Genomic DNA, 17,345 nt, shown 5'->3' on the forward strand with positions numbered 1-17,345 from the left:
ACAAGATTCAAAGTGGGAGTGCAAGCGTGGAGTGGGGAAGCCTTACAGGAATCTCCTCCTCACCCCGAGCATGTTCCTGATTCCCCCAGTGCCCCCAGGCTGACACATGACCTCCACCTCACTTGCTGACACGGTGCCACCCCATGGGAAGGAACCAAGACTCTTCCAAGCACAGAAACCACAAGACTGAGCACTTCCCTGTGCCAAGGCTGAGCCAAAGGGCCTGGCACCTCTGCTCCACTTGCTAGCACAGGCCAGCAGGGCCAGCCTAGGCTCTCCCCACAAACACTGCAACCACTAAAGCAGAGCCATCTTCCTCCATGCCCCCTCCAGTCCAGTCCCTGCCAGGACACAAGCAAGCTCAGCCTCTCAGTCCATGGCAGCCAGACACTGAGCACTGCCCAGGGACAGGGCACAAGGGTTTCAAACCTCTCCAAGCGCTGCAGAAACTGAGCTTTCTCTCCACTTCCTGAGCACATTTTCTTATCACTGGGGTATCACAGGAAATCCACATCAGTGCTTACAGGAGCTGAGGGAGGGTTTGATTTACTCTTACTGAGGTGTGAGGGGTTTTGGTTCATTTTTTTTTCTGACCATGAGCTGTGTTTGATTCCTTAAGAGCCATGTCATTGTCCACAAGGACTGCCTTGGCCTGACCTCTCAGTACAGAGGATTTCCTTCCCACCTTCAGAGAAATGCTCCATGGTTCGAGGGCTGGGATTTCAGACATGGGATCCCAGCATTCCAGCTCTGTCCCCAGAAGTTTCCTCACAGCCAAGGTGGATCCTGCGCAGAGTCATTCCCTGCTCAGTGCTTCAGCCCCTTTGCTCAGGGCTGAAGTTCGCCTCAGTGCCAGGGCCTGTGGCACCACGTGAACTTCATGAACATGCAATTAAACCCTCCATTAATCTTAGTGTCCCTCATGCAGTTCATGACAGTTAAAACTGTATGAAAACAATGACAGGATAAAGAAACCCAAGCTTACTGCACTATATAGCGAGCAAAGCTCTCAGAGGTCCTGGAACGACATGATCCACATAAAAGCACTGGAGAACTACTCTCTAAACCACACACAGGTTTGTCATTCACAAGTCTAAGCACAACAGAGCAACACATACATCTCAAGACAACTGTTGCTCTCAGAATTCTTATTTATTAAGAGCAGAAAGGAAATTTTGCTTAAGTTTTATACATAAAAAAGTAAACAGTAAAATTATTTTTCTTATAGTCTTTTCCAGTGAAGAAAATTGAGAAATAAGTTGTCTTTTTAGATAATGTTTATTTAAAAAAATAAAATTAATTGACAAAGATACCACACTATTTTGCATGCCGGGCACCCCTTGGCTCGCAGGACCCTGTTCAGCATGAAACCGCTTTGTGAGCAATGCACGAGCAAAAACCACCCCAGCCTGGCTCCCACCTGGCAGCTGCTGCAGCCACACAACTTAGTGAGATATCTCTGGGTTTTTAACAGCTCAGGTCTTTAGTAAATAAATTCCAAGTGGACACTAAACAAGTATTTCACTAAGAGATGATGAAATATTAAAATTAAAAGCAAGTCAGATTGCAGCTGTAATTATACTACATTAGAAACTTCAGTTGGTGGGGATCCATTCACCATAGAGAGATTAATTTGTAATCAAGGTAATTACAAAGACAGAGCATTTTCTTCCTGCATGCTTTCCCGGGCTTGGAACCAACAGAGTTGACTACATGGAAAGTTGACTAGGGTGTACTTGGAATTCACTCTCTCAGGCAGGAGACTAGTTAAGGAGTGTTACTGATAACGAAGAAGAAAAGTTATACAACATTGATTATTATAAATTACTTTGTTCTTATCTGCTTTTAGCCTTAGTCTCCTACAAGTCTTCATCCATTCCTGTAGAAACCTAACTGCTTCTCCATTCCCCTGTGGCAGCTCCCATCCCTAGTGGTGGTTCGAGTGCGTGGGGCAGCCCTTGATGCGGAACACGTGGATGTGCAGGTGGGCGGCGATCTGGTTGCACACGCTGACGCAGTATCGGAGCAGGTCAAACAGGGACAGGATCTGCACAGGAAAAAATCATCCACAGTTATACCCACATGTTCCTTATGTGCTGGTATGTGTATAACAGCCCACACTCTACAACCACAGCACTGTGGTCCATTGAGCTGAATCTCTAACTTCAGGAATAACCACGGAATCCCAGACTGGCCTGGGATGGAAGAGACCTTAGAGCCCATCCAGCTCCACCCCTGCCACGGGCAGGGACACCTTCCACTACACCAGACTCCAAGCTCTGTCCAACCTGGCCTTGGACACTTCCAGGGATGGGGCGTCACTCCCTAAAGAGTTTCTGGGAATTGTGGGCTTTCTTCCAGCCTAAGACAAGACAGACTCTTAATTCTACAATCAGAAAGTGGAAAAGGGTTACAGCAGCTACAGAGATACTGTGAAATGCCCCATTAACTCAGAATGGTGATAGCCAAACACACATCTTTTCCCATCACACCAACACAATTTTACTGAAAGGTTAATACTGTTTTTGTACATTAAAACTGTACATTTGATAAGCCCAGATAAGTTGAATTTAGGATGTTTATCCCGATGGGTGCTGGAGTCATGACAGACATTCCAGATCTTAAGCCACAGCCAGAGCACCCCAGCATTGCCCATCACAGAGACCCTGTTAACGAGGCAGCAACACTCATTTGCAAAATATTCTAATCTAAGCTTTGAGTATTTGCTACAGTGCTTTGAAGTTTTAAACTATCACAGTCATCAAGGCTGGAAGTGACCTTCAAGATCATCAAGTCCCATCATCACCCCAGAGCCACCATAATCATCCTTAACCCATGTCACCAGGTGTCACATTCAGAATCCTCATGAACTCTTCCAGGTAGGGTGACTCCATCACTGCCCTGAGCAATTTATTCCAATGCCTGATTAATTCTTTCAGCATTTTTTTTTCAAATATCCAACCTCAACTTCCTGGCCCAGCTTGAAGCCATTTCCTCTTGTCCTTGCCCTTGCTGCCTGGCAGCAGAGCCTGACCTCCCCTGGCTGCACCTTCCTGTCAGGGAGTTGTGCAGAGCTAGAACTTTCCTCCGGGCTGAGCCCCTAAAGCTCCCTCAGCTGCTCCTGGTGCTCCAGACCCTTCCCCAGCTCTCCTCCCTTCCCTGGACACACCCCAGCCCCTCAGTGTCTCTCTTGTCAGGAGGGGCCCAGAGCTGCCCCAGGACTGGAGCTGCCCCAGCAGTGCCAGCACAGGGAACCACACTGGGCCTCCGGGACACACCATGGCTGTTGACAGCCCAGGTGATGTTGCCCATCTGGGTTCATGTCCAGCCACTGTCACCAGAACTACCAGATCCCTTCCCAGCTTTCCAGACACTCTTCTCCCAGCCTGGAGCATTCTGTGGGGCTGTTGTGACCCGAGGACAGGACCTGGCACTTGGCCTGGTTGATCCTCCCACCGCTGGCCTCAGCCATGCATCCAGCCTGTCCAGATTCCTCCAGAAGATCTACATCCCACCCAGCCTGGTGTCCTCTGCAAACTGACTGGGAGTGCCTCGATCCCCTCACCCAGACCACCCCTAAAGACAGTGCCCAGGACTGTCACAACACCAAATCAGGGACACTGTGACCCTGCTCAGCCCTGCACCAGCTTCAAACCCAACCCCCTCCAGGGGATTCAGCTGGGCACAGCCAACACAATTAATTAGTGGCAGAGCTTGGACTCACCAGGGCAATCCAGAGGACAATATACTCATCAATAAAGCTGTTAAAATACTGGTCAAGGAACAGCAATGCTGGGCCTATGAATGCTGTGTCATAAAGATACATCTCACTCTTGGTCATGTGCGCAACCTGAAGTAAAAAAAAAAAAGAGAAGTTTAAGAAATAAATACATGCCAGCCAAAGCAGAATGATTTCAGAACACACAAAGCCAAAACCATACAATTCAAACCACATTACTGCAAAATACCAAATACTCAAGTGGCAGCAACAATATTGTTTGAACCATGGTGCTGCTCCACAGAGATGCAAGAGAGAGGCAACGTTTTCAGAGAGGCATCTTTTATTAGAACAGAGAATGTAGCACAGGAAAAAAACTAACAAGTTTTCCAGCTCACCTCTTCCTCCTCCCAGAAACCAAAGAGTGAAATGGAAGCAGACTGGTAACTTTTAAAGTTGAGCCTGGAAACAAAATCTCACAGCTGCTGGAACTCAAAACGTCAAGGACACTTGCTGTTCCTCTCCCTCCACCTCTTTTTCTCCCATTCCATAAGGATCACCACCTCTCTCTGGTTAAAATTTGATAAATATTTTTTGTGTTCAAGTGTGCCCTTCTCACCTCTCTGGGTGCACAGACCATCCCACGCTCCATCCTCACGGCACAGCACAACTGGGATGGGACTGAGCACCAAAGCAGGCCTGGTATGAATGAAACTCTTCTTCCACTGTGAGCCTAAACTCTTCCTCCACTATGAATTTAAACTCTTTCACTGCGAGTTAAGTCCAGCACTGACCCAGCTCACAATAGCCCAACAGAGGCCTGCAGAACTGGGGTGGCCTTTGAGGCAGGAGCTGTTTAACCCTCATTCAATGACACCTCTGCCCTTGTATAAACCTGTTATCTATTTTAACCCCTATTTTCCTCCAATTCTTCAAATTAAACCCTCAGGAAGTGTTCCAAACCTCAGCAGCTCCATCACCTCCTCTCCTCCTCTCCTTCTGCCAAAACTTCCTCCCCTTTGTGTCTGAGGGGGATTCCAGCCCCCTCTGGTCCAGCCCAACTCTTCACACGTGCACAAATGCATTGCAAATGTGTGAATTAACAGCTGGGGAAGGGGGAGAAACAGCTCTGAGCTGTCTGGTGCTGCCTGTGCAACCACACTATCACCTCCATGTTTCCAATGCCCTTTCAAATACAAAAAGACTCTGCTGCACCTCCAGGCTACTTAAAGCAAAGCATGAGTATCTTATCAGTGCACAAACAAGTGCCAGTTACTCAGTGGAATACCCAGAGAGCTCCATAATCTACAAAAAGTTCTCCTGCAACAAGAATGGGGAAGGTACTGGCACACTCACCACCAGTTTATTTGTGATCTTGGCAGACACAAAGCCAAAAGTCAGGATGTAGAGGCAGGGGTGCCTCTCAAAGAGCTGCACAGCAGATTTCTTGTAGATCATTGCAGCCAAGGCAATCACTGAGCCAATATGGAGAAAAGGTGAGAGGACACTTGTTCCCTGTGGTGAGATTAAAGCATGACGTTAATAAAATGTGCACGTTGCAAAGAAACCGCAAAGAGCCCCTAATGTGGTGTGCAATGAGGGGTTAAAAATAAAATCACATTAGAAACATCTTTCTGAATGCTGGTGGTAAAAGGAACAAAAAGTAGTGAAACTTGAGCACGCATCAGCTGAGAATGTGATGGAAACTTTCAGGTTCTGGGGAAAAAATCAGATTTTAGGCATCAAGAACACTACAACAGAAGGTGCTTGTGCAGACACCTCCACTCATTCTTTTACATTGGTAATATAAATAATATAGATCTTTCAGAAGGATCACATCCAGAATCTTCTTGAAAAATTTCTTTCTGAATGGATTTTTACACTGGATTTTTCTAGGAACTCTTCAGTTAGGGGTGTATTTGTATAACTTCATTTGTTTCATTAATTCAAAAACAAAGTACAATGAGTACTTTTAATAAAAAAATTTAAAACTTTGACTCCTAAATCTACTATTCTTACACACGCAATATTAACTTGTTTTCCCAAGCCAGTGAGGATCTGAAAGGAAAATATTTTCCATGGAGGGGGGATTATGTTAAATAGAAACTGTGGCTGAAGAGCCTCTGTGCTGAAGAGGAACTGGCAGCCCAAGGTACTCACTGCTATAGTGGATCCATTTTTGCCAACTCCACCCGTGAAGATCACACCAAAGTAGTTTGTACAGGAGAATACGGTTCCTGCCACAGTACAAAGAGCTGGGAATATTTTCACCTGAATATTCAGTATTGGAATCTTAGTGGAAGAGAGACAAGAAGTTACAATATGTACAAACTCAAATTTGGGTTAATATTTCAGGTGCACTCAAACACTCCACTTTTCAACACATTTGCTCTTCTCTCTCTGCTATTCAGAGATTGACAGTTCTACAGAGAAAAATTTATTTTCCAAAAGCTTCCATGAAGCTTCCCAGAAAGTCGGACTTATGTTCAGTTACCAGAGAAGAGACACCAAAAGCAGAGAAACGGACAGAAACCAAGAACTTCCTCTAAATCATCCCGGAGGAGAGAACCATCACCTTTCCTGAAGCTGCAGTCAAGAGCAAACTGGGCAGAAGAGCCACTTGGGGATGGTCAGATAAACACTTTCAAGCACTGGATCCGAACTTTTGTGCAAGGCAAGGCAAGCAAAGAGATCAGACAAGTCAGATGAGAGTCAGTGACCCAGGAGAGGAAGGATGAGGTTGCTAAAGAAGGGGAGAACAAGCACAGGCAGTTTTGAAAGTTTCCTTCGTTTTTTAACAGTCCTGTTTCAAGCAGAACAGGAAAAACCAGAAATGAAAAATAGTCCAAAGTAAACCACAGGAAATATGTTATGGGAGCAAGTGTTTAGAGATAACTACCCCAAACTTCCCAACTGTATCTATTCAACTACTACAAGCTCTTTGTTCAGGAACTGAAGTCATGGCACTCAAATGAATAAATGCTTGGCTCCCCAATGAGTCCAGCCAGGAACAGAAGGCCAAAGGAGGTCAAATTGCTTCTATTTTTCTTTAATTACACTCTCAGAGTAGCTTTCAGCAGGTAAACATGAAATATTATGAGTTGGAAGGGACCCACCAGGAGCATCCAGTCCAACCACTGTTCCTACACAGACAGCCCAACAACCCAACCCTATGCCTGAGAGCGCTGTCCAAACCCTACTAGAGCTGGAAGATCGTTCTTGAAGATCCTAAGTTTTCTATTCCATTCAACAACTCAATCTCTTCCTCTTTCCAGGACATGATTAAGAGGCAGAGGAGCTTTAACCCTTCATGCCCTGTTCAGCCTACGCCCCAAACCCTGTCCAGTTTTATGACACTCAAATATATTTCTCCCTCGCTAAGGCTACCCTGTTAAGGCAAAAAAAAAAAAAAAAAAAAAAAAAGGCATTTCCTACAAGATTGTACAGAAAGAATAAAGACAAGTAAAGAGAAGGCTTGAATTGCCAGACTGGAGCACTACTTGTAATCATTCATTAATGTCAGGAGGCTCAGGACTCCTCGAGCTCCTCTAAAAGCAGGTACCTGTGCTGGCCTCTGCCTCAGAACTTTGGTATTTAAAGAAGGGGTGGATTGACTTTTACAAGCAAAAGAAACAGTAGCAAACTCCATTACAGGAGTCAAAAGACATTATGGTTGACATTTCCCCAAGACAAAGGGAATTGGCTGGGAAAAATACCCCATGAACTCCCAGCTGCCACTAGAACACTGGAGAAGGATGCTCAGGGAAGGAGAAGATAAGGCCACACCCAGTTTGACCAATTTTAGGTTCTTAACACCTTCCCTTTGGCCTCCACAGCAGCTGCATTAGTGCAAAACATGTCTGAAGAAAAAAAATATTAAGAAACAGCCACATACAGAAATTTGGCAGAGGAAAGGCAGGCGTGGACTAAAAAGTCAGCACCTGCTGAATTTCTCTGCATACAAAAGGGGATCACCAAAGCCAAAAGTGGGAAGCAGCAAAATCATGCACATATCAGATTACTTTTATTTTTTTTCCCTCTGACCGGAGGGAGAGCGGGAAATGTTCCTACAAAGTGACACCGCAGCCCCTGAGTTTTAACTCAGAGGACACTGTAAGACTGCAAGGCTTCCCTGTCTGGTACTCCATGTATCACTACAGTCCCTGCAACTATTCTGCCCTTCCTGGTGATTCCAGGGGCTTCATGCAAAGCCACATGCAGGCAGAACTTCCCAAAACCATGTCAGCGATGCAGGGAAGCATCACCAGTCACATCTTTTACAGGCAAATGATGTTCTCTTTTAAACCCTCTGAGACCAATCAGAGGCAGAAAGCTGCATTGCCCAGAGAGCTGCAGACTCCAGGTGAACCCTAGGAAAGAAGCATTCCAGGCTGGACAGGGCTTGGAGCAACCTGGTCTAGTGGAAGGTGTCTCTGCCCATGGCAGGGGGTGGGACTGAATGAGCTTTAAGGTCCATTCCAAACTAAACCATTCCATGATTCCAGATCTTGTCTGGGAAGAGCCCAGGCATGGCAGTAACCAAGTGGCAGCAGGCAATGGACGGAGTCAGGAGTGGCTGCCAGAGCCGGCATTAAAGCAAGTCTGGAATATTTTGCCAGAAAATTACTCCCAGGACTCCAGAGTACATTTCATCAGTTTTGTGCAGAATGAATTGGGATTTAAAAAATAAAATTATGAGAGAATAGACCAGAGCAGAGCCAGCTAAGGGCTCATGGCAGCAGCAGGGAGAGAGCACATAAGAGTTCTGCTTCCTCCAGGAACTCCTCCTGTCACCAATCCCACAAATACCACAGCCAGCCGGGCAACTCGGACCCTGGAGTCCTTCTCACAGGGCTGGATCCCAGCTGGAGGTTGGAGCTGTCCAGAAAAACTGCAGTCACATCTGCCCAAGGAACAACTTCCAGAGGGCTGAATTCCAGCTTCATATTCCCAAAGTGTTTGTGCTTTTCCATATTCCAGACCCTATGGGAGAAAACTCCAGCAATTGCAGCACTTTTCTTGCTTCAAGCAGCAAAATCAACTCCAAATAGACAATCTATTAAAAAAGTTACTCTAAGCTTCCTTGCTTCACTCACGTGTCCCAAATGATCCAAGCTGAGCCATACTCAGCATCCCACAGGAATTACCCAGCTCCAGAAGCATGGGGAGCAGCATTTAACAGGCTTTGAAGAGAATTTACACTGCCAGAATGGAGGGAGCCAGGACAGACACACACAGTTTCATGGAATAAAAGAAAGGTAATGAAAGCAACAATTTCCAAAATTCACAACTCTGCATTTTGCCTGTTCAGAGTGTTTTGCTTTTCCCATGAAAAGTGGAATGTTTGAGTACACAACCATATATACTCCCTATTTCCCCCAAACAGAAGCAAACAGAAAATACCAAACCACCAACTTTGCAGTCACATCAAGTATTAAAGGATTAGAGAGGGCTGGGTGAGAAGGGGTTGCGTGATTTATTTTGCTCTGCAAGCAGTAAGCAACATTTATCTCTAAATGAACACAAAATCTCACTCATTGAATGAAACAGGATTGTCATGGGATACCTGATTAATGTTGTTCTCTGGAGAAATGCTCCGTTAAACTAATCAAAACAGTTTAATATTTTTGGGAGCTGCCTCAGGCAAAGGCTGCTCCAACCCAGAACTTCTGATAAGATTTCAAGATTTTGCTGAAAAGGGTTATTTAAAAGGCCATTTTGGAGTTATTTAAGCTATTTAATAACAAGAGATCCATTTCTAAGCTCACACAAACATTTCTGAACTATTCCAGAGGTTGCTGTAGCAGCACTCCCCACTCCCGCTTTTTTTTTTTTTAAGAGGAAACTGAGAACAGGAATTGATAAATTCTCTTGATAACACAGAATATTAAATTATAGCTGCATCGGGATGTTGGCCACATTAATATTTCTAGATATTAATGTCATCAATAAGGTGACATGTAGTCTCATTTTTAGTTTGTAATCAGCCCTTCCCACCCTCATTCCCTATAGACTGTATTTACATTCCAGTTTAGAGAATTAATTAAGGGCTTTAGGGTTTTAAGCCTGAAAGCATAAGCAGCAAAATCAGGATGGCCACGATTAGCTCATGTGGGATCCTCTCCACATACTGTAGGTTCACTGCTCCCATTACACAGAGCACATTAGAAATTCATCCATTTGGGGTGAAGCTTTTCAGGGACTTTTGACCATCTCTTGGTGTTACAGAAATAAAGATTTCTTTCTCCTTAAGAATTGCATTTACCAAATACAGAGAGAAGATCAATAACCAGGAAGGAAAACTAGGAAAACCTTTCAGGAAATCAATGCTTTGGATTTTATTTCCCGTAAACTTACATATTTTTAATGTATGTATGTATACATGCTTTTCTATGGACAATGCCATTTTGATAGCTCAATGTGGCTTCAGTAATACTTACTATTGTATTGCTATTATTACAATTATCATTATTATTAAACTGTCAGCTGACATGGCCTGGCAAGCCTATATCAACATATCTATATTATATATAGATATATACATAGACATAGATATAAATAAAAGTTCTGCAGCCAGGCTGTGTCAGTAGCTCATTTAATCTGGATCATCTTAGTTTAAAAGGAAAAACCTGACAAGTGGGGGTTGTCCCCTTACACAAATCAGAGTCATCAGCCACATCCAGGCCAAATTATCTACTGATGGCTCCCAACTGCTCTCCAAGAGTTCCCCAAATCCTCATCCAGTTTAATATTCCTCCACTTACTGCAAGAAATTCATTCAGGTTTTGGCCAGGATTTCACCAAAGGCTTAAGTTCATGTTATGTTCATATCAATGTTTGATAGCTTTTTACCGGCATGCACAGGGTATAAAATAACCTTGTTTTAATGACTCTGGTACAGACAGAACCCACAGTTAATTCCATGGGAATCTGAATTCAAAAATCTGTTTCCATTTATAAGGAAAAGTGAAACCTTCCTGCAGAAGTGAAACTGCCTCAAGATGTGCAGGAGTCCTTCAGTGATCACTGGATTATTACAAAGGATAAAATAAGAACACAAGCAAAATTACCAGAGATTGCCAAAAAGGTGGTCCTCCAATCACTGCCAGTAAATGCATGATTATTATGAAGATTTGTACTTCAGTCACATCAATTCTGATTAGGTATAAAAAGCCAAAAAAAAAGCATAATTATTCAAAGCAATTTCAAGTCAGTTATTTGCAAGCTCAGCAGCACAGCTCTGTCATGCACAGTATAAATGCTGAGGAAAAGAGGAAAAACTCACCAATAATTTAGAAGGCAAAAATGTATTTAGTTTTATTGTTCAAATTAAGAGCAATGCTGTACTATAATTTTGTTTTACTTCACAGTGCAATAACAGAAGTCCATTTTATCAACCAGAAACATTGGAACTCTTCACTGCCCAGTGGCAGCTGCAGAAATAAATATTCAGTTTTAACCTTGTCCACCAAAAAAACCAAGAATTTAGTACAGATGATAAAATTCTAAAAATGTATTTTTAACCCCTATTATATTCCCTACCCTGTCTTAACATGAATATTCTCAGAATAGCATCAAGCTTTGAAAAGAAACACGAATCCCTAAAGGGTTGATGGAAATAGTGCAGTGGCAGCAAGAAGAGAAACCACTTCTGGTTCCAGCAGAGCCAGGATATGCTGCAGGAAGAATGGGAGAAAACAGAAAATTTATGGCTTTGTTTTAAGGAGCATGTAAAAGTCTTGGAGGTAGAAAGAGGGGAAAATGGGTGTACAAATGAATGCCAGAAATAGGAGTATATAAAAACACAAGTGAAATGGAGAGGATGGACTTGCTGGTGTGAGATATACATATATAGATATATATATATGGATGGGGTGTATATACACTATATATGTTATAAATAGGGACACACATTCTATACATCTATATATATGCATATAGATGTATGTTATATATAACATATATATTATAGCCACATAATAGTATCTTGCCCTGAAGTGCTACATCAAAAATAACCCTTCAAGTCAGTTTGAAACATTTCTGGTTTATCCATATTTCCAATTAGATAGTTCTACCTAAAACACTCCAAATCCCTTCGTGCACACACAAGCTTTGCTGTGACAAAACCCTGCTGATATCACCTGCACAGGGAAGAAGCATTATGGGGTAGGCTTTCCTCTGTCTGCCTTAAATGAGCTACAGAACCATGGAATTGATTTTAGTATCAGCTCAGTGTTTCTCCACAGGCTTTGTTTCAGTTTGGGAGTGGATCCTCTCATTTGAGGATCTCCAGTCTGATCAGCAGCAGAGCCACATGCACAAGGGATCATTCCAGGGCTGCACCTAAATCCCATGGTGGACATCCTCCATGGCAGGGGCTGGAATGAGAGGAGTTTTAAGATCCTTCCCACCCCAACCCATTCCATGATTGCTTTGCGAATTTGCTTTCCACTACACAAACCTGGAGATGGAACATCCAGGAAACAACCTTTGGAGCCCTCCTATATTCAGTTTGCTCAATAACAATCCTGCAAGGCAATCACAACTGGCTGGGTAAAAGACTGACTTACGCTAAGGAAAGAATGTTCTAAAATATCTCTGTTTTCAGTCCTGATACAAACAAATGGAGCCACTGAGGTACCTTGCAAGAAAAAAATAAAAATGCTCAGCAGAGATACACAAACCAACTGATTTAATGCAAATTACTTCCTCACAGCCCTTGGAGTCAGCATGGAAATGTGTTCTCAGTGTGTCCAGCCAAGGAAGGACTGGAACAGCTCCATTCCAGGAGTGCAGGAATGTGTTTTAGCTCATTTCACTACTTCTGTCAATCTCCAAAAGAACAGAAAGAAACTGAGAAAGTTCACAGAAACAGTGACTAATGAGTCACGGAGGTAACTTACAGCTTTCCTCGGATAGGAAACCAGGTTTCTTTTGGCAGCAGAAATCTTACGCACAATAAAGTAAAGTCATGTATGGAAACCCAAGTTATTCTGCCAGACAAACCTTTGCACTAGACTGAGAGCCCAACAAATACATGGGGAGCAGTGCCTGGACTGAGGTAAGGGAAACAGTTTTATCTTTACACAGCCATGGCACAACCTTTACTCTCCTGCCCAGGGCTCTGCCCTTCCAACTCAAACAGAAACAGCATCAGGCAGTCAAGGATATTTGTTAAAAACTTGCCCCTGACTTACAGTAAGAATCTCCTACTGTAGAACAAATATGAGTTTTAACTTCAGTTCCACCTTAATATTCTGTATTTTTAATACCAAATGGTTCCTTAGAACAAAAGACAAAAGCATTAAGACCTACGGAGGAGAAACTAAACACCACACTGTCCCCTAAAGAAAGCATTAATTCTTAATCCCAAGGAGGAAAACGGCCTGGGAACATCCCATGCTCATACCACTGTCAGATGACTTAAAACAATAGGCTTGATATCAGTAAAGCACATGCCTGATGTTGGAATTATTCAGTGAATTTTTTTTTGCAGGAAGTTAAGGTGCCTCTGGACAGAAATCTAAGAATCCAGACATCCACAGGCAGCTCCTCAAAGCTCGACCACAGAAGGCAACAACATCTGGAAGCACAAAGTGTGAAAGAGGCACATTGTTCCTCTCTGGGTTTCACTTGAATTCAAGATAACTGTGCAACAACAGCATGAACCAGATACATCTATGATGCTGCCACATGGAGCAGTCATCCCAAGTTCCTTAAAATCCGACCACTTTCTTCCCCCAAAAACACCAGCGCAGCCCCACTTTCCCTCCTGTGCCAGCACCATCTCCTGCCATCAGTAGGGTCAGGAGATTGGCTTGGCTAAAACAGTCCAGCCAAAAAAGAAGAAATTCCTGTCCCAATTCCCAACCCATCAGGTTCCCTGGTGTTTTTCTCGTGACCTCAGGAATACTGGGAGCCCTGAGGAGACAGCAGGGAAGGTCTGCTCAGCCCCTGGAAGCCACACAACCCAACACTGAGCCAGTGGGACCTGACAGCTCCAGAGAGGGGAGAAAAAATGGGAATGGACAGACAAGTGGATGGCTATCAGCCTTCATAAAAGTCCTAAAGAGCCCCTAAAATGAAAAAGAAGTGAAAGAATGCCATTATAAACCAAAGCAACAATGGTTTTGTCAAGACAGACATGAGCAAAGCAATAGCCACAATGCCTGGAAAACATTAACACATCATGTGATCAGGAGGGCATTCTTACACCTAAATGATTAACTTCAATTTATGCATTGTATCCAGGTAGAATAAGCTAGCAATCAAAAAAATCCATAAATTGCCTACGTCACCAAAGTGCTTTTAAACTCTGGTAGAGCTGGGAAGTACACAATAAATGGGAAGGCAAAACCAGAGCTGCAGGAAAGCACTTGCTCCACTTGGAGGGATGCTGGAATCCAGGGCACAGGGAATATTTCTCTGCCTGTCCTGAGATGTCCTGATCCTCAGGAGAACACTGCTTTTAACCTTTGTCCATGGAGAAAGCTTCTAACACTTTGGGATTAATTGGAATCTATGAGTGTGTGAAATAGATAGTATAGGTTATCAAAGGGTGAAAAACTTAGAGATTTAGATTTTTAGTATGGAGGTACATAGGGGACAAGATAGAAGATTTTGGGCATTGTCTGATCTCCTTCTTGTTCTTCATCTTCTCCATATTTTACAGTGTTGGGAGCACAGAGTGACTGGTTAAAAAGAACCCCAATGCAGATGTTGCATAGACAGAAAAATAATTAGTTATTGGCAGAAATAATAACTCTTACATTCTAAGAGTTAATTGGACAAAATAGCTTTAAAAGACTTTGAATCTGTGTGTCTTGTGACTTTTGGTGCCTTCTCTTTGTATGCTATGTCTGAGATGTAGACGGCATGCAGAACTTCTGATAAGAGAAAAATAAACAACAACCTGAAGACCAAAAAACCAAGAGTTCCATCTGTGCCTCATTCCTAGCACCCAACTTTTTAGGAGTCTCCCCATCAGGGGGGTTTCTACAGAGGGAGACTGACCAATGCCTTTCTTTTTGAGGGGAAATACATCCACAACTTGCTTTAGTGGATGGGGAATTCATTCCCAAAGCAGGGTGATAATGGTCCTGCTTAGGTATGACATCATTAGTACTGTATTTTATTCTACATCAAGTTCCATTGCACATTCAAGTGACTCTCCCATGGCTAACATTAGAGAAAACACAATTTTGGAGCAATGGATCATGTATCAAATTATAGCAAAAAAATAAGGGAAAAAAAGCAGAAAATAGGGAAAGGCCTTTGTTCCTGCAGACCGCCTCATTTAATTACTATAATCACATTTAATTACATATAAGCAGGTACCACACACAGAGCTGTAAGAAAGCAAAACCATTTCAAAGCAAGAACGGAATCAGCCAGTTCAAAGATTCTATTTTCAACTTGTGTTTGTATTTATTTACTCATTTAAATACTACAGTGGAAATCCTAAGAAAAAACAAATGGGAAGAGCAAGCAGCATGAATTCTGCAAGAGGTTCTTAAAGCCTCTGAACTGGGATGTTTTTATTATGTGGGTTATTTTCAGGCATCACTGGAGCCACACTTCCCCCCAACCTGACAGCTTTGCTGCCTGATGTTTCCTGACAACTGAGTCATGTCAGCACTGCCGAGCCACTGACATTGTGCTCATTGTGTGTACGATCATTAAGGCCCACGAAATGAAGAAAATGAAACAAACCTTTTTCCCAAGACATTCCCACACTACAACAGATGGACGGAAAGTTATTGTACAAGTTCAGAGGACACAAAGAATCAAGTTCCAAAAACCTCTTCTTCAAATAAACCAGGGGCTTTTTCATCTTCTATAAAATAAACAGAAGACCCTGTATCGAGCTTTAAGATCAGCAGGAACATCCAGGCAAAGAACAAGAACAAAGAGCTGATGCTGACAACAGAGTAAAGAGCCCAGACTCGATATTTGACAAACTAAAATGCCCAGACAAAGCATCCAGTGGCAAGGTTGGGGAGAACACTCACAATAGTGCTTAGAAGTACTGATTCTGCAGCAAAGTGATGTTAGGGAAGAATAATAACCAGCAGCACTGTAGAAGGCAGGGACAAGGTCAGGCAATGTTAGCACTGCACTGGGGGTAACCACAGCCTGAAAACCAGAACGCCGATTTAATTCAAATGAAGTCAGAGAAGCATAGAAGTTGTGACTTTTTAAATGCACATTTCAACCCTCACTCCCTATCTGCTTAAGCTCACAAGACAAGAGAATTCCTGCAGAGTTTCCCAGGGGCAGCTGCAATTCCTGTGGTGATACTGCCATCCATGGATTCTCCTGCACACACTGCAATGTTTTCCTCTATTGATCCTCCTTTCCCTGTTGTGGCAAATTGAAATGCCTGTCTTCAAACCTGTACAGTCTTCCCACATAAGAGAAGATCCAGAGAACCCCAGCACGGTCTGAGTTAGAAGGAACCTCAAAGCTCATCCCATTCTACCCCCTGCCATGGCAGGGACACCTCCCACCATCCCAAGGTGCTCCAAGCCCTGTCCAACCTGGCCTTGGACACTGCCAGGGATGGAACAGCCACAACATCTCTGGGCAACCTGGGCCAGGGCCTCACCACCCTCACAGGGAAGAATTGCTATCCCATCTATCCTTGCTCTATGGCAGTATGAAGCCACTCTACCTTGTCCTGGCACTCCATCCCTTGTCCAAAGTCCCTTTCCAGCTCTTCAAGCACAAGAAGAGGCTGAAAGGTCTCCCTGGATTCTTCCCTTTTACAGGCTGAACATCCCCAGTTCCCCCATCCTTTCCTCATAGGAGGTTTCCATCCCTCTAATAACTTTTGTGGCCAAATATTGTCAGGAACATTATTATTTAAACATTTTGTTTTCTATAAAATGCTGAGTGGTCTCCAGATTGAATCATCCCTCAAAACCTTTATTTGCAATTCCTCTATATCATTGTGCTAAACTGTATTAAAACAGCCCAATTCTGGTCTTTGAAAAATCACCAAGGCAAAATGTTCCAAACCAAAGTCACATTCCATCAGTTCTTGTACTAGAATGTTCTTGTGACACTGCAGAGCTGCAGGGTGACACTGCAGAGCTGGTGGGAGAGGAAGGCAGGGCTGAAACTCTGGCACTTCAAGTGTGAATGTGGGAAACAGTGGACTAAACCTATTTTGATTCCCAAAATATTTTTGTTTTCCAGCCTTTTAAGCCTTCAGGTTCTTCTAAGTAATTTCCCATTGGTTACAGGGATAAGTAAACTTCATTAACAATTTATTTTCCCCTCCTTGGTGAACATAAAACTTTCCTGCCCAGCAAGTACAAGATTTAGCTGTGGTGAAAGAATTTGAAGCTACTCACTTCATACTGTCCCAGCTCCTGTGTAATTTTCAAGACAAGGTTCTATTATTATATTTTCTCAGTACAAATGCTTGTCACATGAAACAGCCAGAGTATGAATACACATTTTCTGTAGCTTACCCATCTGAGATGTGCAATACTGACCTAACAATCTGTTCTGCCTGACATCTGAGTGTGTAAATAAGTCAGTGATGCTTGGTGTGTCTGAGTAAATCACTTGGAAGCAGCAGCATCTTTAGTTATGAGTTAAGACTAAAACTAAAGATGCC

At 43.3% G+C, this 17,345-nt stretch overlaps 1 protein-coding gene across 4 annotated transcripts in view; it reads right to left on the reverse strand.

Annotated features, from left to right (window-relative positions):
• Nucleotides 1-1,193: 1,193 nt before the first annotated feature.
• The window catches only part of CEPT1 (choline/ethanolamine phosphotransferase 1), a 32,976-nt gene continuing 16,824 nt past the window's right edge, over nt 1,194-17,345 (reverse strand). For 2 of the 4 annotated variants that reach the window (XM_084220817.1, XM_084220816.1), the window contains exons 6-9: nt 5,879-6,010; nt 5,075-5,233; nt 3,725-3,850; nt 1,196-2,047 (exon numbers count right to left, since the gene is read on the reverse strand). In XM_084220817.1, the coding sequence (XP_084076943.1) occupies nt 1,928-2,047; nt 3,725-3,850; nt 5,075-5,233; nt 5,879-6,010 (537 nt within the window). In that variant the 3' untranslated portion in view covers nt 1,196-1,927. Of the gene's footprint in view, nt 2,048-3,724; nt 3,851-5,074; nt 5,234-5,878; nt 6,011-10,788; nt 10,874-17,345 lie in introns of all 4 variants that reach the window. The other 2 variants (XM_084220815.1, XM_084220818.1) reach the window with 2 other exon arrangements.

This window comes from Fringilla coelebs, assembly GCF_963513975.1.
Source record: "Fringilla coelebs genome assembly, chromosome: 23".
NCBI lineage: Eukaryota > Metazoa > Chordata > Aves > Passeriformes > Fringillidae > Fringilla > Fringilla coelebs.